This window comes from Fundulus heteroclitus, chromosome 8, assembly GCF_011125445.2.
Source record: "Fundulus heteroclitus isolate FHET01 chromosome 8, MU-UCD_Fhet_4.1, whole genome shotgun sequence".
In the NCBI taxonomy this organism is placed as follows: Eukaryota; Metazoa; Chordata; class Actinopteri; order Cyprinodontiformes; family Fundulidae; genus Fundulus; species Fundulus heteroclitus.
The window spans coordinates 4,902,232-4,926,016 of NC_046368.1; the positions used below are offsets into that span (position 1 = coordinate 4,902,232).

Below are 23,785 nucleotides of genomic sequence, written 5' to 3' on the forward strand. Positions count from 1 at the left end.
TTTTAAAAGATGCTCAACGTTCCTCATTTTAAGAGTTCTCATAAAATTCACGCTCCTTTATTCTTGCAACCTTATGGTTATATCCCCCCCCCCCATAAAAAAGGCCAGCTGTGTTATTTTGGGCGTCTCAGGCTGAGAAGTTTGGGAACCTCTGGGCTTCCCTGGTCTGGACCATGACTTTCTGGGTTCAGGTCCAAATGCAGCTACCAGCCTGAAGATGTTGCAGCCAGAACTAGAACCCAGCTAGCGTTCTCCAGGAAGTCTGGAAGCAGGTTCTGTTTCTACTGCACAGAACCCACGAGGCTACCATCATCCAAACAGACCAAAGATCCAGAAAGACAGTCTGCCATCTTTGCAGTTCTGGTCCACAGCAGGAGTTTTGTTTTAAGAACCACAGGTCCATTCAGGCCCGCTTTGACAACAGATCGATGTCATTTTCTACAATTTACTCTATTTTAAGGGTCTAAACCGGGCCTAAAACTTTGGGAGATGATGTGAAAGCCTCTGGGTTTTATTTAATGGGCCTTATTGGGTCACTGGGTCGGGATTTTTGTTCTTTTTGAAAATGAATTACAAATTTCTGCCTTTTGGACAAACTGGCAGCTACTTAACAGTCAGAACCCTGGTTGGGTTTCAAGGTCTTAACCAGCTGATTTTATCCAGTTTTTATTCCACTTAATGATGAAGTGGAATAAAAGATCTGGATTAAAATGGTCATAGCGGCAACATTTAACCTTTTAAGCCTTAATAACTTCTTATTTCTGCTTTTCACGCTCCTCGTCGGGCCATTTTATTTTATATTTTCTGTTAAATTTCCCTCTCGGTCCTGCCTAGCAGCTCCGGGTCACCTGGTGGGCCCGGACGTAGCGCCTCCTGCCTGTAATGGCGGCGCCGGCACTGGCGGGACGTTACCTTTGTGTCCCCGGGACTTCTCCTCGCCGCGGTAACGGCCCGCCGGGCGTGAGCTTGAATGGTAATATTGAAAACGGCTCAGTAATGAATTCACAGCCTCGTTCCTCTGCAGCCGGACCGGAATATCAATTCAGCGCGGCCGCCTGAGCTCGCTCTCCCTCAGGCCTCCTCCTTTCATCACACAAAGATAAAGGTCTGTAAATTACAATATGGTGACTGGGGTGACGGAGGCAAATCAGAGGCATACTGATGGCCTGTTTTAAACCCCCCCCCCCCCCCTACAGTTGATGAATGACTTGTCAGTTTAACTTCCTGCCAATTTGCACAAGTCAAAAAAAAAAATACACATCCTTACAAGCTGTTCAATCACAACGCCAGGCTCTGAATCTGAGTCTTCCTCTTACAGATGTGAGGATGAGGGCTTGGAGAGCGGATTGCTGCAGCAGCGTCAGAAGATGAAAGAGATCTTAACCCAGAAGCCATCAGCCCGCGGGGGTTATTTTTCACAGTGTACACCTTTCCAGCCGTCCTCTCTGACACGTTTCACAAAACAAACTCCAACTCATCTAGTCCTACTCTAAGTCTGCCGTTGATGACAAATCGAGATGTTTTACAGATCTGAGCAGATTCTCCTCCCACTGAAACCAGAATCTCGCAGGGTTGAACTCTCTCTCTCTCTCTTTCTTTGCAAACTTTCCCCTCGTTCCACTTTTTAATTTACTGCTTGTAATGAAAAGGAGAATGACTCCAAAGAGTTGTGTTATGCGAGGTAATTACAGAGTCAAATGGATTGGATTCAGTTTGTAGGCTGCACATTATTAACTTTTCATTGTAGGTAAAGTGCCTCTCTGCACCCACGTGTTTAAGAATACCTGATCTGGGGAAACCCAGCTCCGCTGTCACACCAAATGTAAAAATATACTTTGTGGATTATGCTCGTCTTTTTGTTGCTTTTTTTTTTTATTATTCCTTATCTACAAAAACGAACCCCCCTTGAAGGAAACTCAACGTGAAGCTGGTGGGATTTCGTTCAGTCGTGGTTTACGGATTTGTGTTCATTTTGGTTCTTGGAACTGATAAAAACGGAAAACAAATCCCACAACGTAACAAAAATAAATGTCCTTTTCGTCCAGTTTTCACAAGAGTGACACAGCAACACCACCACAATGAGATCTGTGTGTCATCAGCGTAGAAACGGAGGATTAAAATAATTAACTGCTTTTCTTCGTCAGGTGTAACCCGCAGCTTAACTGAACTGTTCACCACAAAATTAACCAGAAACTTTTAACATGCTGGAGATCTGTAAAAAATTATACAGATAATAATTGTGCATCGCTAGTTTTCACCTAATTTATGGTGATGAAGTAAATTAGCTGTGTTCCAAATGTTCACTAACCCATTATGTCGATGGGAGTAATTTCTGCTTTTGTATTTTATTCACTGCTCCAGTCTCACTGCACTTCAAAGTGATGGACAGCAAGATTTTTCAGCTGAAAACTTCCTGTAAATATATCAGAGTCATCATTGTGCTTATGAATGTCAACCCTTTAACAGAATATTAAGCATTTCGTATCAAACAACTGTATTTACAGTTGTAGTGTACGTACTTCAGAAGCAAGCAGGCTGTTGAAACATGGCTTAATTTCACTTTGGAACTTGAATAATATGTTTAATACAGTAATCTGACTGCAGAATGTTGGAAAGTTGCAGCCAAATGGTTCAAACATCAAGGAAATGACTGTGCTTGGGCAACAATTCATGCTGTTTTATCGTGACATTGCTTAGTGCGCTAGATGTTAGCATTAGCATGCTAACCCTTAGCATTTAAAATTAATATTTAGTCAATTGCTATACAAAGGTATGAGTTGTTCTACTGCTATTTTCTTTATGGTAAATTTGCTAAGTGATTGTTAAAAAAGGTTCTTGTTATTTCACGATCGCCGATGCTAGCGATCATTGTGCTAATGTGGTTGCTAATTGCTTAAAATGACCCTCAGTAAGCTAACACTAATGTGCAGAAGGAATTACATATTGCTAGCATGCTAATGGTTACCCTTAATTGGCTGAGGCAACTATCAGCAGTGAGTTATTGATTGTTGACACTAAATGTTAGTGTTGAAATGCTGTTGTTTAAAGTTAGCATGACCATTAGTGAGCTAACAATTTTCGTTAGGGAGTTGCTGACTGTAGATGCAACTCGTTAGCTTGCCATTGCTAACCTTTTTGCGGTTTGACTCCATACACAATGAATTGTTGACTGTCGATGCTAACCTTTAGCATACTGTTTTTACTGCTAACCAAGAGCATGACTATTGAGGGGCTCAAACTAAAGTCAATAGTAAATTCTTGACTATGGACATTTAAAAAAAGTTAAAAAACAAAAAACTGGAATTTTTACCGAAGTTTGAAGACGTTTCGCTTCCCATCCAGGAAGCTTTCTCAATTCAAAATGTCTGGCGTAGTGTGGAGCTCCAAGCTTTATAGTACTGCCCAACAAAGGCCTTATTGGCTATGGACACAAACTTTTAGCCTTGCACTGCTGAAATTTAGCTGTTTAACACTAGTGTTAGCATTAGTGTGACCACTAGTTTGCTACATCAAAGATGTTTGCTAATGTTTGTAGCATATTCGTGACGGTGGATGCTAACTAATAATGTTTCAAATAACATAATGAATTGTTGAAAATGCCTAAGCACCCTCATTTTCAGCAGATTTTTTAGTGGAACGTTTACTAATACGGTATATTAAGTAATACCTGCTTTCAGTAGCCTGCTTGCATTAGTGCTGCCATGTTTTTGTGGCTGAAGCTGCACAGCATTTTTGGCACATTTTTATGTAACGTACTGTGTAGTCTGTGTAAACTTTTACTGTATCACGAAATTAACTTCCAGTGTACTCTACAAAATTTGACAAATCCATTTAAATTGTAACCCCCACCTACACAATAGCTAACTCTGCAACACAAAAACTTTAAGTGAGTGGACAAATTGAACACAGCTATGAATTTAACCAGTAAATGTGTTGGAACGGTGAACCATCTCTTCACCCAACATTTTTCTAGACAGCAACCACTACGGTGGATTTCCTCCAGGATGTGAAAACAGGAGGCGGCGCCGTCAGTGACACGACCACAGCAGAAATAATGTCAGCTGACCCAATCCCCAGAGATGGTGTTTCATTCACTTTTTGGTTTCTTCAGAAATACTCTTTCCTCTGGATCTCTGGTCTGTGTTTGGCATGTTGAGACAGACTGGAACAAGTAGCAAAAACAAAGATATTCACAATAAGCTTCTAAGGTCAGAATTTGGCAGCAACACAGGTTAATGTGGGCGAAGGTTGACGTTTCTGTGGGCTGAAAAGAGTAAGGTGAGAAGAAACACGGTGGGCGTCCTCTAGAATCCAGAAAGAAACATGACCTGGATCCACTCCAGGTTTTGGAGATCTCTTCTGAATTTTCATAACCTCCTGGTTTCTTAATTCACAACATCCAGGAGATTGAAAGGGCTACACACTTTACACGGGCGATGGCTCGTTCAGCAGAAAGTTTCCTCTTTTTTGTTGACGAAAGGTAAATTAACGAGAACACACGAACAATGTGGCATGATGGGGAACTTTAGGTCCACGTGAAAAAATAAGGTTTCAGTGAAACTTTGGTGGCTAAAAGGTGTTTTTTGTTTTCCTAAACGTAGATTTCCAAACCAAATCCACATCCTGCAAATGCACACAGTTGAAAAACCAAGTGATGAAGGAACATTTCCAACGGTAAATGTGGAAATCAGGCGAGGTACGGTCACAGTAACTGAGTCCAGGAAAACTCAGTGGAGGACGATGCTAATAAATACCACAAAGAGGAAAAACAGGAGGATCTTATAGTTTGTCTTATTTTTTTGTGATATTCCTTTCCTCCTGTTCAGTTGAGTGGAGACGCTAGGCATTGGACCTTTTTTTTCCAGTTTCATGTTTGAGGTTGAAGAATCTGCAGGGGTTTCAGTTTGAAAGCCTAAAGAATCCCCTCAAAGCTAGTCTTGTTCATCGAGTTGATGCCGTAGAGTCTGCATTGTCTGTCAAATTCCCTTTTTGTAATCCCGGTCCCAGCAGCTGTAAGCCCAGACCTGTAGAAACCAAACGGATGGAGATCTGGGGCATCTTCAGACCCTGACTGACCAGTCCCTGCTCCAAGAAAACTGACAGCAGGAATATCAAGGCTTGAAGAAAGCATCCAGACTGGTCCGTGGCTGAAGGACGGGCCACACCGGGCTGGGAGTGGTGGTTAGAAGGCGGAGCCGGTGATGGCGTTGAGCTGCTGCATCAGTCCTTCTAGACTCGCCATCTGCTCCGACAGGTCGTCCTGCTCGTAGACCTGAAAGACAGCAAAATGTGGCCGTTACTTTGAGCCCTGCTTCTGTAGGCAGACTGCTGATACCCAGAGGTTGGTCAGGTCAACCAGCGTTTCTGATTCTGTCTCCTTGAGCTTAAATCTTAATTAGGACAGTGGCTTAGGTCCACTTCACAGTTCATGAAATGATAAACGTCCCATTGACATTACCAGGGCTGCACAATATTTTTTAAAAATCATGATGGTAATATGCAATATCTGCCTCTTTCCTTTCCTGTTTCATCTGCACTTCCATCACTCTGTGACTGTTAGATTTTAATCAACATCACTAGTGTCTGCTGTGAACATCTGACGCCAACTGGCTAAATATCCCATTAGCTTTGAAAAACGCAAGTTCATAACACTTGGAATATGCTAGCCAACAGTTATTGTGATATGAATATTCTGCAGCGATTCACCTCACAATATTCGCTTTGATATGACTTCCTTAAGTGGGTCTAGGAAACTAAGGCGTGGCGTGCCCTTTAGAGTTGGTATATCCAAATTGCAGGCTGCAGTCAAAATATGGGAAAATCAGTGTAAAAATGGCACACTTAAATTTAATGTAAAATACCGGACGTCCTGGGTAAAATGGGACGGCCCGGGTAAAATGGGACGGCCCGGGTAACACGGGACGGCCCGGGTAAAACGGGACATTGGGCACTCCTATCCTCAGGTGTGTTTCATGTTATTCAGCCGATTGTGGATGCAGCTGTATGTGAATAACTTGCCTTACCAGATTAAATGTCAGTCTTAGACTTGGATTTTGTGAAATAAATTTCTAAATAAATACGACTCTTGTTGCGACATATACAACTTATACATATTTTTTCTTCCTCCTTATGACGCATTTTTTGACTGATGCGATTTATAGTCCGAAAAATACGGTACATGTCATCTGAATTTAATGCAAGTCTGACATCATTTGAACGGACAAAATCAAAACAGATTAAAGTAACACTAATATAACTAACAATAGTTTGCAGCACTTCTAAGCAGCATGGAGCTCAGAGTTCAGACTCAGACTGCTAACTCATCTACCTCAGCCTGAAGCAGAGTCCTGCTACCTGCTCCCTTATGGTGAATGTGGACTCCAGGTATTGTTCTCTGGAAGTGAAGCGAGACGTTTTAGCCCAATGAAATAAAAAAAACTATCTTTTATCAATCAGCAGAGACAGGAGAAATGATCAGTGGAAGTGAAAACTTCATAAGGGTTCTTCTTCATGCATAAGGATTAAAGAAGACGTCTGTTTGCAAACTGCATCAGATCAAAAACCATCTTACACCATTTCTCAGAGTTTCAAAGGAGAGGGAACGTCAGAACCTCAGTGTGATGTAGTATTTAGTGCAGATACACTAAACGTCTCCTCTGAGTGGGTCAGTTTCAGTGGATGTGACTGTGTGAAACATCCTCCACATTCACACGACTTCACAGGGTTATGCTGAGCGTGACTTTCATGCAGAGTCTGTCCTTGCAGATGGAAAACAGCGATTCAACGCTCTCCTCAGCGCGCTGAGAAGCAGTCAAAGCAAACTGCAAAAATTGCTCAATTAAGCCAAACATTTCTTTTCCTACGTTTAGAGGACCACAGCTCTGTGCAGGTCCATGCAAAACATGTCGCTTCATTCAGAGAGTGGTATTATTTAAATTAATTTAAATAATACCACTTAAAGCTTTTATTTCCTGTAATTCTGATGATTCTGGCTTCAGAGAATGGAAACCCAAAGGTCAGCGTCTCAGAAAATTGGAATATTGAATAAAAAGTTACATTTTTAACTGAAATGTTAATTTCTCTGCTCCCAGTACTGGGTCTGGGCTCCTTTTGCCTGAATCCCTGCAGCAGTGCGCCGTGGCTTGGGGAGATCGGCCTGTGGTTCTGCTGAGGTGTTCAGGAAGCCCAGGTTGCCCTAACAGCGCCTTCAGGTCATCTGGACCGTTGGTTCTGGTATCTCTGGACAATACTCCATAGATTCTCTACAGGATTCAGGTTAAGACGGTTTGTGGGCCCATCAAGCACAGAACCACCATGGCATCTGGATCAGGTTTTGGTACCTTTGGCAGTGTGGGCCGGTACCAAGTCCTGCTGGAGAATGAAATTCAGTATCTCCATAAAGCTTGTCAGCAGAATGAATGTAGCTCGCTCTGGTTCATACAAAGTTTTTATGAAAGATTATCACGTCCTGTTGGCGCATTAGTTGTTATTTTGGTGTTTTATAAATAAAGTCTTTCATGTTTATTTACGATTTTAACAGAAGTACGTACTGAGCATGTGCAGCAGGGGCTAAAACAAGGAAGCCGCTAACGGCTATTAGCATCTCCCAGCGAAACAATGCAGAAAGGTCCAAGATCCAGTGGGGGAAAAAAATGCAAAAAAAAATTATTATTCCTGGAGGGAAAAGCCTGGAAAGTCTCTGGGAATCCAGTCTGAACGTTGGTGTTCACTGAAGCGGACGCTAAACCTGCCGAGGCTCAGATGTGACGCAGAGTTGACTGACGTAAGTAAATGTTCTGATATGAGGCTCTTAGAGTTGCTGTAGATTGTTTTATTTAATTAATAACGGCTGGTCTTTAATCACGCTGAGCTGCTGCTTTACTGCGAGGCGTTGCAGAGGGTCGGGCTCAGTCCAGGATTATTTAATTTTGATTTATTAATTAAGCAAACCAGCATTATGGTAGTTCTGTGATACTGCCACTAGATGGCTATCTAGCTTTTCTTGGTGTTTGTTAAGCTTCTGGTTAAAGGAGCTTGTAGGAAAAGTCTGTAAAACACACAGGGACCTTTGGACCTTCCACTTTCCATCAGAACGAGATCATAAGCAGCCAGACTGCGGAACACGGCCTACTTTATAGCGGATAAACATAATTTCCTCCCAACATGGGCAAATAATATTACATAAAGGTACATAAAGGAGATCCAGGTCTGTTGACCTGTGAGCTTTGGTGGAACGTAAATGCTTCATCATCGGTGCATAAAGCGTGTTCCTCTGAGACCCTGCGGCCCAACGCTGCTCCTCCATGATCCATCGGCCATTTAGAGACGTTTATTTATGGCAGAACGTGTCGGTGAGAACCTGGAGAAGTTCGGGTAATTTTTTTTTGATACCTCTATAAGTGAAACCCTGAACTGTTCTTGCTGAATATTCTGACTTTTTTGTTGTTCTGCTCACGTCAACGCCTTATTAGATTGTATTGGCTCATTATTTATCCAGATGATCAGGCAGGGAGCCTGTGTTATTCCTTCAACAGTCAAACGCAGCTGACCGACAGCTTGCAGCAATGGGTGGGGGAGGGGTAGCACTACTCGGTCACAAACGCAGAAAAAAACAACAACATTGTTCTTGTTTGTGTGCTTCTGTGCTTTTTTGTCTCTCTTGTTGTGTCTCTGCTCTGTCTTCTCTAACATAGAAAGTACTCCTGGGTCAATGTGAGCTTCTGTGCTTTCTGTGTCTCTGCTCTGTCTTCTCTAAGCCCCAGTGGGTGGAGGCAGATGACCGTTCACACTGAGCCTGGTTCTGGTTCTGCTGGAGGTTCTCCTCCCTGTTAAAGGGGAGTTTTCCTCTCCACTGTCGCTTCATGCATGCTCAGTATGAGGGATTGCTGCAAAGCCATCAACAATGCAGACGACTGTCCACTGTGGCTCTACGCTCTTTCAGGAGGAGTGAATGCTGCTTGGAGAGACTTGATGCAATCAACTGGTTTCCTTATATAGGACATTTTTGACCAATCTGTATAATATGATTGAATTTGACTTTATAAAGTGCCTTGAGATGACATGTTTTATGAATTGACACTATATAAATAAAATTTAATTGAACTGTTTATTACTGAATTCTACTGGTAACTTCCCTTGTTTATTACTAGAGTAAACCAGAAACTGACCCTTGTCTAAAAACTTACCGCCTCCTAGAAACCTTCCAGTTTTTAGTTATGATCGGGTGGAATAAGGAAAAGTTTGGGGGTGTGAATACTTTTGCACGGGTCTCACACCATTTCCTCTTTCAAACCCAGTTCACTGGTAGGGAAATCTAACTAATCTACATCTATACTGTAGTGCATGACTGATTCAGTCTCTTCAGCAGAGCAGCTGCTGTGCGGGGCGGAGATGCCAGGGGCATGATGGGTAAAGACCAGATCGATTACAGCGAGACGCAGCGGTGGACGGACCCGCTGACCTTTCCTCTCTGCCGTCCTTCCATCTCATTTTCTCCTCCTGTCCTCCGCCCCCTCGTTCTCATCCATCCCTCCCTCCATCCTTCATCTCCTCTCCTCCTCTTCCAGCTCCCATAGCGACACCTCGTGGCGTCGTGACACCTTCTTCTCGTCCCCGCTCCTGTCGTCTCCTTCCTCACATCAGCTCCCCCTCCTCCCCCTCCTCCTCCTCCTCCTCCGGTTGCCGTGGTGACACCGTCCTATTGTCATTGAATGGCGTATGAATATTTAACCAGCCCCGACGTCCGACATCCCTCCACATCATCTTCTGTCGTTTATCTCTGCTCTCGTCCTCCTCTGAATCAGACGCTCCTCTGTTCCTCGTCTCTTCACCACACGTCCTCTTGTACCTTTTAAATTCATCGTTTACCGCCTGTAAATGTGTCCTTTCCCTTCTCTTTGCTCTCTAATCAGCTCTCCTTTGCAAACATCTTGTTTCTATCCTGCTGCTCCTCCTGTTTTGTGGTCAGAACATGGCGTCCGCGGTGGGACCAGCTTCTCTGCGGCCCATCCTGCTTCTTCTCAGCGTTTTCCTGGATCCTCCTGACTGCCGGCGTTTCTGATCCAGACACTGACAGCTTAGTCTCTAACGAGTGCATCCCACATGCTGACAACCGTCAGTGAACGAGTGAGCAGAAGTCGGCGGGTTCACCTGTCGGAGGTTTTAAAAGTCACCCGTGACTGGCAGGTGAAGAAGCGTCTCCTGCGTCTCGGTTTTTGAAGCGGTTCTGGGGAAAAGCTCGTCTTTGAAAACCAAAACTCACAGCAGGACTTGAAGAGTTTATTAAAGAGACTCGCTGAGAGCACAAACCCGTTTAAACGAGAGATTTTACTCTGAACCTGAGAATGAATGAGATCAGACTCTGATCGCTGCCAGAGTCAACAGTTTTTTGACATTTTTTGGACAAATCGTGGCGGCATCATGCAGGGAAGAGGCGATGAAATCCTCGACTGTGTCGCTTAATTTGTCCAAACCACTGAGCTATATAATACACTGGAGTGCTAATCACCGTCTGTTAGAACGAGTCGCTTTGAAGCCACCAGCCGCCATATTGGTACTCCCTATTTTCCCCCAGTAACTAAGGAATATGTGCGCTGCAGCATCGAATAACGAGGATTTTCTCATGTTCAGGGGGGCTTAAAACTTTTAAAATGTCAAATGCCATATACTTTTATGTTATGTTCTAAAAATATCAAGTACTGAAAAAGTCATGTGCTGAAATATTTTGCATTTTATTAATTTAAATATACATATATAACATTTATAAATATATAAATAATATACAAAAACATATATTTACATATATGTATACATATATACACATATACATACTTATATATACTTATATATATATATTTAATATGAATAACATGTAAAATATTTCAGCACCTAATTTCCTAGTAGTTGATAGTGTTAGTACATCCACTGACTGTAAAATTACCTGTGAAACGTTTTCACACAGCCAGAAAACTGCTTGTTGTTGCAACCAAATCCTATGAGATTCTGTGAGAGTAGGGAGGAGCAAGATGGCGGCCAGTGACTTCAGTTTTTCGGCAAAATCAGCACTCCAGTGTATTATATAGCTCAGTGGTCCAAACCAGGCGGCAGCCATCTTTAAAACCCTTAGAGCCAATTTTACCTTCAACATCATCAACCTGCTGAACAAACAGTCCCTCCCTCTATTAGTGTCGTTCTTTGCGGACACGTTCTGCATGTTGCATTAAAACTACCAGGAGCTAAAGCTAGCATTTTAACTAGCTTTACGTTTAAAGACATTTATTAGGAGCAACAGTGGAGGGTCTAAGGAGCTGCGGGTTGCAGAGTGGCTGTTAGCTGGGTTTCCTTCTTCTGCTACCTCGGCCATAAATGAATAACGGCGTAAAGCTCAGAGAGACGGTCAGACGTTCTGATTCTGTAGCACAGAAGCTGCTACGGGTCACATTAGGAAGAGCTAAAGGTTTCCTGGACCACTGAAGCGTTGTTCTGGTACTTTCTGGTACTACTGGGCATTGTTCTGGTTACTTTACCAGAATTTATTGGTTCCTTTCCTAGAACTCGTTGGCAGCTTTCCAGGTCACAGGCTCCTTCATGGTACTTTCTAGAATGCAGAGGGTGCTGTTACTGTAGTGTTCCCAAGTGTTTAATATCACTCCACACTGCCAAAAAGGGAACTATTTCTTGAAATGAGCGTATTTGTCCTTGATTTGAGCAGCTAAATAAGACTATTCTCTAATGGAATAAGATTTTTTACACTTAAAATAAGAACAATTCATCTCCAAGTGCAGGATATCTAATTATCTTCTTTTAGGGGTAAAAATACTGATTCCTACGGAGCCCTAGAGGGGTCATCGCAAAATGTTTTGCATGTTGAGAGAATGTGCGCTCGTTTAACTATATTGTGCTCTCCTTTTACTATAGTGTGAGCTCATTTTACTAAATTGAGCTCTCATTTTAAGCATAGTAAAACGAGGGCACAATTTATTAAACGAGAGCACAATTTAGTGAACATGGTTATAGAACATTGTGTGCACGATCTACTTAAACGTGCCCACAATATGTAAAACGTGCACTCAATATTGTCTTGACACATGTAAACATGAGCACGTTATAGTATATTCGAGTTCTCGATCTACCAAAACGCACCCACGAATAATTAAAACGTGAGCTCGAATAAATAGGCCTACAACGGGATCACGTTTTATTAATTCAAGGGCTCAATTAAAGGAAACGTGCTCACAAATTATCACAACCTGAAAAAAAATGTCACTTAAAGTGAGCTCTCCCGGGCTCCATAGATTCCACTGGCAAATATAAAAAACTTATTTAGCTGTTCAAATCAAGGTAAAATATACTAATCTCAAGAAACTTTTACTTACATTTTGTTCCCTTTTTGCAGGTCGCCCCTCCACGTCCACAGCTCTCTGTCCGTCTCTATCAGGAGGACAGAGTAGCTGGACTACACTGCCCTGTTTCTAACATAAGGCCAAAATAGACGTAACTTTTATATTGAATTAACTTACTAGGTTTATTGCTGCTAGCACGTACTCCAGGCTGTCTTACATGAATGCACTTCTAGTTTAGACATTACAGTCAGGCAGTCTGGTAGACAGCTCAGGGGTCCTATCACACTGCAAAAAGGGAACTAAAAGTAGGTAAAATCCTCTTGAAATTAATGTATTTTTCATTGATTTGAGTTGGTAAATCAGACTATTTGCCAATGGAATAAGATGTTCGCACTTAAAATAAGAACAATTCATCTCCCTCATCTTATTTCAAGAGCAGAATGTCTAATTATCTTATTTTAGGAGTAGAAATTACCATTCCATTGGCAAATAGTCTTATTTAGTTGTTCAAATCAAGGTAAAATGTACTAATTTCAAGAAAATTTTACTTACTTTTAGTTCCCTTTTTGCAGTGTAGTGACACAGTGTACCGTAATACTCCTAATATCCACTGAGCGGAGCGGCTTTGCTGCAAACCAAAGTCCTACTTACACATTGTAACAGATTTTTGAGAACATTGTACCACATAAAATCAGTCAGTAAACACAACAGTGATCATAGATAAGACACACCGCCAATTTTTGAGAAGATTTAAGGATTTTAAGTGCGCCTTATAGTCTGAAAAATTCGGTACTTTCCCTAATCTTTATTGTTATTCTCATGTAATTTACAGTTTAACATGTAAAACTTGTAGGTTACTCTTTTCAAACCAACAGGTCACTTTTCTAGAGCTTTTAATCCTTCCCTGGTTTCTTTCTAAAACTTGTTTGGTTGCTTTGCTGGAATTTGTGGGTTTATTTTTCTAAAACTTTTCTAAGCTTTAAAATCTATTTATCTAAACCCCCCAGAGTGCTGACCCAAAACTAATTAATTACATTTTGCAGGTTACTGTCAGAGAGTTTTTTTTTTTTTTTTTTTACTATTCAAAGTTTACTTACTGGGACTAGCAGCAACATTTTATAAATCTTATTTATTTTTGTAGAATTTGCAGGTTTCTTCCTGTTTTTTTCTTCTTCTGGTTTCTGGAACATGGAGTACTCTCCCAGTTACTTTCCTAGAACTTACAGGCGTCTCTCCCAGAACAGACAATCTTTCTCTTTAAAGCAGCGCTGTATAACTTTTTAGCCACTAGGGGCGCTAGACTTGTAACTTTCTGGTCTAGCGCCCCCGAAGGCCACTGGCAGAACTGCAGAGCAGAGTAGTGGAACAGCAGGTTGAGAAGTCATGGAGTTACCAGGAAAGACGAGACCTCATTCAGCCTCTGGATTAAATCTTCCATCAGAAACAGAACTTTGTCTGATTAGGTGTCAGATTGCCTTAATATGAATTTTTTTCATGTGGAAATTATGAGATTAATGTCATATTAGGTGAACAAGAATGAGTAACATTACAAAAATATAGTTGTAATATTAGGGAAAAAGAAAGTCATAATATTACCAGAATAAAGTCACACAATTGTTTCAAAGTTCTGATACTAAAAACACGGTGCTGCTTTAATGTAATTTAAAAATTACTTTTCGGAACTTCCTGGTTACTTTTCTCAAACCTAATTTTTTAGAACTTTCAGAGATTCTTCCTGCTCTGGAGCTCTGGTCCGAGGACTTTCAGGCTTCTCTCTTTACAGAATTTACAAAATTCACAGAAGGCTTTCTAGAATAGCTTTTCTGCAGCTTCTAGGTCCCCCCCCCCCAATTTACAGGCTACTTCCTGGTACTTTCTGGAACTTAGATGGTACTTTCTACTGAATTCTACTGCTAACCTTCCTTGAACTCACTAGTTACTTTCCTTGAAGCTTTGCAGGAACCTCCGGGTCACTTTCTGGGATTTCAGACGTTACTTTTGTTAAATTTATAAGGTACTTTGGGCTGTGTAGACTGGGTTGTGTTATGAGATAACCCGTGTAGCATTTACAAGTTAGAACATACTGCAGGTTTCAGAAAGTACCAAACCCCGTGTCCAAGAAAGAATGCAGTAGGTTCCTGTTTTTATGCCACCAAAATGTTTTGATGGAACTTTCAACGCATTTGTGGCGCTGCAGGACCCCCTCCATGCTAACTCACGTTGGTAGCCGAATCTTCTGCAGGCTTTGCTCCTCCTTCCTCCTGCAGGTCCGGTGCTGTCGGTACTGAGACGGGCAGCAGAGGCGAGCGAGCCTTACCGGCCTGACCCAAAGACGCCGTCTTGACCTGGGGCTTCGGGAGGCTGGCACCTGGACAAGAACAGGAGACATTTTCAGAACAATTAGGGCCCTAAAGCAAAGCTCAGACTAATGAGGGTCTTATTTACAGCCTGATTTATAGAACCGGGTTTTGGTATAAAACATTCAGGCTTCCTGCAGGCAAAGACTCTTTAAAGAAGCTGTAAGGTGAGATTTAATGCCTGCAACAACTTAAATCAGCAGGAGGACGACTGGGAGCCCAACTGACTGATCTTAATGATGGTTTTAGGCAGAATAGTCCATAATTTTTTTTGCATAATCAAAGAAAGAAAGAGAGATTTCCTCTAGGAATGGCTCAAGTTATATATAATTTCAGACAGGAGGACGGCACAATCTATGACTTAAAAGAAAAATGTGAATATAATCAACGACGAGTTGATTTGATGAGCCTAATCAAGGATGTTTGGGGACGAGTACGCAGGATTTTAGAGGTCGCAACGTAATCAGTGTCAGAGGGAGAACATTAAACATCCCGTCCGCCGGCCCAGACGGGACACGGCTGATGATGGCGGACATGAACGACTGCAGAGCCAGAATGTTTCGGCCATTTATTTCAGACACAACGTGTCGGCGCAATCAATGGCTTTAGGGACAGAATGATAAATGCCAGCTTTGGTTTTAGAGAGCAAATAATGAGCTTCATTGATGATTCTGTAGGCAGGATGTGTGAGTGCACCAGGGGGCTGGTGGTGGTGGTGGTGGGGGGGGGGGGAATCAATGATCATTTTATGGCAATAAAACTCTCTGTTGCACATGATAAAAATGTAATAATCTGAGAAATGTTTCTGCGAGGCGTTAATAAAAAGCAAACGTCCGCATCTCGAGGATCCCGCACTTGCGTCAAGCATCGACGAGCTGCACTACAAAAATGGAACTTGAAATAAGTAAAATGTTCTAAAAATTTGTGTATTTGTCCTTCATTAGAGCAGGTAAATAAGATGATCTGCCAATGGAATACAATTTTGGCACTTAAAATAGGAACAATTCATCTCCATCATCTTATTTCAAGTGCAGGATGTCTAATTATCTTATTTTAGGGGTAAAAATACTCATTCCGTTGGCAGACAATCTTATTTACCTGCTCAAATCAAGGACAAATACACTAACTTTAAGAACATTTTACTTATTTTTATTCCATTTTTGCAGTGTGAAGAGGGAAAAGTTGAATCAGAAGCCGGGATCTAGTGATTGACAGGATGCAGGAGGTAGTTGTGTGTTAAACCAACAAGGGGAATCTTTCAGAAGCCCAGACGGCGTTTAATTATCCCAGGACCCCCAACTTGTCCCTGTGCAGCCAGTCGCTTATCTGCCAATGGAATAATTATTTTAACCCCTAAAATAAGATAATTAGGCATCCTGCACTTAAAATAAGATGATGCAGATGAGTTGTTCCTGTTTTAAGTGCATAAATCTCATTCCATTGGCAAATCATCTTATTTATTTGCTCAAATCAAGGACAAATACACTAATTTTAGGAACATTTTACTTATTTTTAGTTCTGTTTTTGCAGTGTGGATCCCTTCTGGACCCGGCGGACCTTTAATAACCCCGGCTCCGGTGCTTGTTTTGGGTGCTGACAGATTTTGGTGGCTTCGTGGATAATTAATCCTCTGGACCGACGAGATGGAAGCAGAGATGTTTGGAGAACACCAAACACAGAACCTGATAGCATCCTGGACTCCTCCTCTGCAGACCGAGGGGTTCTGGACCCAGATGTGAGTCCAAACTGGGTCACCAGCAGAAGAGCAATGAACCCAAACACAGCAGCACATCCAGAGAGTTGTGTCTGCAGAACCCGATGAACCGCATCGACTGCTGCAGGGGGGAGGTTCTCCGAGCTGCTGGGTCCGGGGGTGCTCTTAGTTTCCCCCCGCAAATAATGACGACACGGACAGAAAACAAGGGCTTGTCTGGCTTTATTGTTCTAACCCCACACTGGAGAGGAGAAGAAAAATAAATAAATCAAACGATATTTATTTCAGAGAAATTGCTTTTGGCTCTTATTGCTTTCCTGTTAACAAACGTGGCGTCTGGGCCAAATATTGAGCCGTCCCATAAAGCAGCAAAATGTATTCATTCATAATCGGGTCAATCTCTGCTGGGTTGGGAAACTTGAGTATCGACGGCCTTTTAGTCGCCGACAGGAATAGTTTGACCTCATAACACGCGGCCGCCATCGATCGCTCTAAATGACAAGTTTGCACGCAAGTAAGTTAGCAGAAAAGCCACGGAGGAACGAGCCTTTTAGAGATCGTTTGGAGCGCCTGTCCGTCCAGCGTGAGCCGATGAGCATCGCTGTTCTTACCGTCCCTTCCTCTCTGAGGAATAATCAAAACTCCATCTGAGTGGAAGGGATCAATACTTATGGCCGCAAACGATTAGGAAACCAGAACTTTTAGCTGACTTCTTTGTTCTTTAGGAAGTCTAAAGGGTGAAAACTAAAAGGAAAGCGGCATTCATAGGAGAAAAATAGACCCAGAAGACGGCTTGTTTTTCCCTTCCTCCAGTCTGAAGGCCTGCTGAGGCCAGCCCTGTCCTCCATCACTCTTTTCTTTCCCTTCCTAATCAATAAACATCCTTTCTGCTCCCCGGAAAACAGAAACACCTGCAGCGGCCCTCTGTGCTCGCACGTTTACACCCGGGACCGCCGGGAAACAGGTGGGTTTCCACCGGAAGACACGGATCCTTTGTTCGGCTCCCTCGGTGGACCTCAAAGCTACGCTGAGCTTCATGAAACGGCAGCGAACAAAGTAGACTGCAAAAACAAAACTAAAAGTAAGTCGAATTTTCTTAAAATTAGTGTATTTGTCCTTGATTTGAGCAGGTAAATAAGATGATTTGCCAATGGAATGAGATTTTTGCACTTAAAATGGGACACAACTCATCTTCGTCATCTTATTTCAAGTACAAGAAATCTAATTATCTTATTTTAGGGGTCAAAATACTAATTCCATTGGCAGAACATATTATTTACCTGCTCAGAGTAACGACAAATACAGTAAGTTCAAGAAAATGTGACTTATTTCTAGTTCCGTTTTTGCAGTGTAGAACCCCGGGCCGGCCCTCTGCAGCGGAGCAGCACCACCTGGACCCGTTTATCAGGCTCTAAAGCTGATTAGGAGAAACCGGCGGAGGCCGTGTTGTATGAAAATAAAAGCCCGTTTGTCTGTCATCTTCCTTTTGTGGACGTTTGGATCCTCAGACCAACAGAACCTCGAGGGAAACACAGATAGCGTCCAGTCACAGCATGTCATACCACTACACTGCAAAAATAGAACTAAAAACAAGTAAAATTTTCTTGACATTAATGTATTTACCCTTGATTTGAGCAGGTAAATAAGACTATTTGCCAATTGAATACGATTTTAGCACTTAAAATAAGAAGAATTCATCTCCATCATCTTATTTCAAGTGCAGTATATCTAATTATCTTATTTTAGGGGTAAAAATGCCCATTCCATTGGCAGATAATCTTATTTACCTGCTCAAATCAAGGGTAAGTACATTAATTTCAAGAAAATTTTAGTTATTTTTAGTTCTCTTTTTGCAGTGTACTTCAGATCCATGCATTGTAGAGCTCCTCTCTTAGAAATGCCATATTCCACCTTTTTTATTATATATATTTTAGGTTCTGATCCCCGTTCGGACCCGTCCACTCTCATATTCTCCCCCCTGCTGATGAATTACTGAGTCGGCTTCAGGTTTTCTGCTCCTTCGCTGCACGGCTTCACACTCTGTGCCGCTCCCAGCTTTAGAGATCCCTAACATCCTGTTATCCAGCTGAAGGACAACCGTTTTTACCTCTGTGACATCTCTGCACACGGCTGTCGGACCGGATCCAAAGCAGAACGGGGGGGTAAAAAAAAAACAAAAAATGAAGCGCAGCTCAGGCAAAGGTTACACATCAACAGCAGCACTGCAAAAACGGATCTAAAAATAAGTCAAATATTCTTAATGTTTGCGTATTTATGCTTGATTTGAACAGGTAATTAAGATCATCTGCCAATGGAATGAGTATTTTGTCTCCTAAAATAAGATAATTAAATATACTGCACTTGAAAAAAGATGATGGAGATGAATTGTTCCTGTTTTAAGTCCAAAAATCTTATTCTGTTGGCAAATCATGTAATTTACCTGCTCAAATCAAGGACAAATACACTCATTTTAAGAAGATTTTACGTATTTCTAGTTCTGTTTTTGCAGTGAGCGGAGGGCCTTAAGGAGGGAGAGCTTCACGGTGCCGGGGGGGTTGGCTGGTTGTTGGGGTCCAGAGAGACCGCAGGGCGGAGGGGGGGGGTTTACACCTGACAAGCTGGAGCAGAGGTGTGAAATGCCCACCAGGGGTCACGTCTCTGTGGGTGGAAGTGAAAGAGGAAGGCTTCGCTGCGATGTGGCCGCTGCTGATGGAGGAGCTGCTGCTATCGATCCTGAGAACAGGTTGAAGTAAATACTGTTAGAGATGAAAAGAGTCTGTGAGCAGACGCCGGCTCTCTGGAGGAGCCCAGACAGCCTTTTTTTTTTTTCTCAGGCTTCCAACAGGAGTTAGGTGTCTCTTTGTCTTCGCCGATAACCTACTTTTCCTTTTCTGTCCGGGTGCTTTGTCCCCCTGACCAATGACAGCAGCCCTCGGCCTCGCCTCAGGGAAAAGAACCCATCTCCTGCTGGATGGCGCTGTTAGTACCACTATTAGCATGCACAAACGAGGTTCTGGGTTCCTGGGGTCTTTCTGCATAAGAGCACGCATGTTCTCTCCGGCTTCCAAACACTGTCAGGCTAACTAGTCTCTGTAAATCCCTCAGGAACTGCCCGAGTGTCTCCATCCTGGGTCCCCGCCTCCAGCTCAATGACCGCTGGAGACGGGTACCATCGACCCTGCAAGGATGGGTGGCTGCAGACGATGGCTTCAGTTAAAAGAACTAAATCCCACGTCGATTCCAGCGGGGGGGAAATGTCCGAGCGTTAAATCGGCTCGCAGACCTTTTTCTTTATTCTTAAAAAACTTAAAACTTTTCTTTTTGACAAAAATTATAACTAGTGGCTCATGTTACTCTCAGCTACCTTTATAGTTTTACTGCTATAGGCTTAGGCTACTGGAGTATATCAGGATCTAATTTTCTCACTCTATTGAGTTCTACTGTTCTTCAATTATGCATTATGTGTTGTCATTTCTGCTTTAACTTTCTGTTCTCTCTCTTTTCTCTTCATAGTAGGTACACCTGGTCTGGCGTTCTGTTAACTGTGACATCATCCAGAGAAGACGGCTCACCCGCTACTACCATCTAATGTAGAACAGATTACTAGATCAATGTGTGCTTCTGTGCTTTTGTGTCTCTCTTGTTGTGTCTCTGCTCTGTCTTCTGTAACCCCAGTCGGTCGAGGCAGATGACCGTTCATACTGAGCCCGGTTCTGCCGGAGGTTTTCCTTCCCGCTAATGGGTGGTTTTTCTTCCCACTGTCGCTTCATGCTTGCTCAGTATGAGGGATTGCAGCAAAGCCATGTACAATGCAGACGACTCTTCCTGTGGCTCTACGGTTCCCCAGGAGTGAATGCTGCTTGTCGGGACTTTGATGCAATCAACTGGTTTCCTTATATAGGACATTTTTGACCAATCTGTATAATCTGACCCAATCTGTATAATATGATTGAACTTGACTTTGTAAAGTGTCTTGAGATGACATGTTTCATGATTTGGCGCTATATAAATAAAATTGAATTGAATTGAATTGAATTCCACAACCCAGAAGGTTTTTGGCAGATTTCATCTTCAGGCCTAAATGCCGGAAATCACAATCTAATCACCAACTTCCCCTTCGTGCGTTTCTGGTCTTTAATGCAAATCTCACTGTGACTTATTTTGTGTCTGACTGCTGCTGCACAGCTCCCCCCCCCCCCCCCCCCCCCCACACACACACACACCGTCGGTGACTGGAAATAGAACATGCTTACAAAATAAAGCTAACGTTTTTGATGCTAATTTAACCCTTTTATTGTGACGAGGTGATTTTTTTTTTTTCTGCAGGGGAAGAAGCTAAAAGCATCCATCACATCTGGCCCGGTCCGCCTCCAGCTGCATCCTCCCCGCAGAACGGGACATGGACTCGGACAGTCCTGTTACCGCTCCGAGCTTTAAGCTGCTAGTTCAGATCAACTCAGGTGACCCGCTGCGGTGCAAACAGACGTCATTCTGCTCACGGAGCTAAAGTCAGATGTCATGGATGGATGAAAAACCAGAAATAAATCTACCGATATGCATTTTATTTGGACCAGGTTCCCCTGGTCTGAGCAGATGTCCTTTTGTTTGTATTGACTTTGGTTCCGCAGAGGGACTCGTTCAGGCTGCCGCAAACAGAAAGAAGGGCAACAATGAGTGTCCAGCTCCGTTCTGAAAGAGTCTGGAGTTTGTCTTGTTATTTTTGGTTTCTCCAGCCCCGGAGGGAACAATGAGGCAGACGGAGGGAGGAGAGGCCTTGATGGAGGCAGGGCCGGCCGGCTCTGAAGCTCTGAGTGGAGGTGAGAGGAGACTCTCTGGCTGCTGTCGCCTCGGGCGTACAATCTCTGAGTGAAAGGTTTCCAGGAGCTAAAAATCAATGATAATCTGAGGCCACCTGGGCATGTAAACAGAGCAATAATGGAAAAACACACATCAACACACACACACACACACTGAGAGGTGATACTCCAACACAGAGCATGGAAACACAGACAGCCCACAGCCGACAACTGCTGACTTTCTGTTTTTAGTTTTTTTTTTTGCTGCAGAATTAAACTAAACACTAAAATAAAATAAAAAATCAACTGTAAGCACCTCTTGTTTCATGTCTACTGCCCCCTAGTGGCCAGCGTTTGCTGAGTTTTGTACATCACCCTGTGTTGCCTGGGCCAAATATATAATATATATGATTTAAATCATCTAAAATTTAAATTTGTTTTACCCACACAACAATAAAGTAATTATGCAATATTTCAATTAAACAAATGCTGCTTTTTTTGTAGGAAAAGGGTGTGTAAATAGTTGTAGCCCATTTGCCTTGTTAAAAGACTGCCGCCTCCAGTTAGCTAATTATTTTGGGCTCGACTGAAATAAAAAAATAAAAACAAATGCAGTCTACGCTCAGCAATAAGAACAGGATTTTGGTTCATATTTCTTCAAAAACAGCTGCTTGCATTTCCCCAAGTTTATTAAATAAATGAAAGCAGATTTCAGTGCATTAAAGTCTTGTTCTTAGTAACAGTCCTGGATAGATGAGTTGAAATTAAAGAAAAGGCAGACACTATTTTGCACTAATCAAGCATAAAAAGTCTTTGGATCATAGTTGAATGACAGTAGGGGACCATACAAAATTACCCCAGGGGCTGCAAATGGCCCCCGGGCCGCATGTTGGACACCTCTGGCTCTCACCTCTAATAAACAGCCCTTTTAACACAGAAGCACTATCAAGGAAACAATATTTTCAGATGCTTGGAGTTTTTACACACTGCCAACACGTGCGCAGTGCAAGTGAGTTTCATTTGTGGCGTCACCTCATATGTTGCCTGGAGACTCGAGGTTTCAAACCATCTTTCTATGGCGCTTCTGCTTGAGAGGATCAGTACACAGTCGAGCTTTCTGCTTCCAGCAGAACATCACTACAAATTTGCAGCTATGCAGTTTCAAGCTAACACCTACTCAAAGTTATGCTCACAGCTTATTAGAGCGGGGGTCCCCAGAGTGGGGGTTGGGAAGAAATCTTGTATTTCTTTATTTGTGAAACCGGAACCAAAGTATAACTTTACAAGATACTCAACATTCCTCATTTTAATGCAGGAAAAAAGCTGCATATTTTGTAATAGGTCTTCTGAAATTATGAATGAAGTGTATTTTCAAAATGTTATGACTTCATTCTTATAATTTCCCTCCAAAAAAGAAGGAAAAAATCCCATCTGCTAAAAAAGAGGGCTACTTGTCTGTGGCCCTGTTATTTTGGGGGTCATATATAGGAATATAAGTTGCATCAGTCAAAAAATGCATCATAAAGAGGGAAAAATAATGACATAAGTTGCACTGGACTATAAATAGCATTCATTTCGAAATTTAGTTAACACAATCCAAGACTAAAAACTGACATTTAATCTGGTAAGGCATAGCATAACAAGCTAGCTCGTCAATTCTCGTCAGAGCATTTCGGTCTAATTGTGCTGAAATAAGACCGTGAGCGTACTGGTGCTACGTGCTAAGCTAACAGTATTACACGGATATTTCAGAGCAATATAAAGCTCACGTGCATCAGAGAAGTTGTAACCTGCCTGAACAACAGACCTGTAAGATAGCGCTAGCTGCTATTAGCTTCATGGACAGCCTAATAACAGGTTCTATTGTGGTCTGTTTCCTTAGAGCTGCACCACACAACGCTCTACTGCCTGAAACAGTGAAAAAATACAAACGTGTTCAGTCTTTGTTGTTTATAAGTTAATGTTTTAATACATTTTTAAGTGGTGCAAGAGCAGCATATAGTTTTCACAGGCCTAAAGGGCCCTCTTGTGGCTATTAGACGGTAATGTTTACTACTTGGTTGATGTTCAGTATGATTAAAATTTAAAATTGATATATAAGTCGCACCTGACTATAAGTCGCAGGATCGGCCAAACTATGAACAAAAGTGCGACTTATAGTCCGAAAAATACGGTAAAAGCTTCCCAGAGTGAGACCAACAGCTAAGGGAGCAGCTAACCAGATTCAGGTTATCAACTAATAAAGATCAAGTTTAGCATGATTGAGTTACTCCAACTAATCAGAACAGAGCTAACAGCTAATCAGAGTCAACCTACCTAACTACTGTCAAATTAGCAGGTAGCCAGAATCAAGCTAACAACTGCTCAAAGTTATGCTAACAGCTTATTAGGGTCAAGCAAAAAACTAATCAGAACTGAGCTAAAAGCTCCTCGGAGTGAAACTAACAGCTAACCAGATTCAAGTTAACAGCTAATAAAGATTAATTTTTTTTTAAAGCAATAGTTACTTCAACTAAAAACTAATCAGTTAAGCTAAAAACTAGCCACTGTTAAATTAGCAGCCACCCAGAATCAAGC

The 23,785-nt window shown here is 42.3% G+C and overlaps 1 protein-coding gene across 1 annotated transcript in view; it reads right to left on the reverse strand.

Annotated features, from left to right (window-relative positions):
• Window positions 1-4,566: 4,566 nt before the first annotated feature.
• Window positions 4,567-23,785, reverse strand: part of dcc (DCC netrin 1 receptor) — a gene marked incomplete in the record, with an annotated part of 404,255 nt that continues 385,036 nt past the window's right edge. The window contains 2 exon segments of the mRNA XM_036139981.1: window positions 4,567-5,272; window positions 14,561-14,709. Of these exon segments, the coding sequence (XP_035995874.1) occupies window positions 5,183-5,272; window positions 14,561-14,709 (239 nt within the window).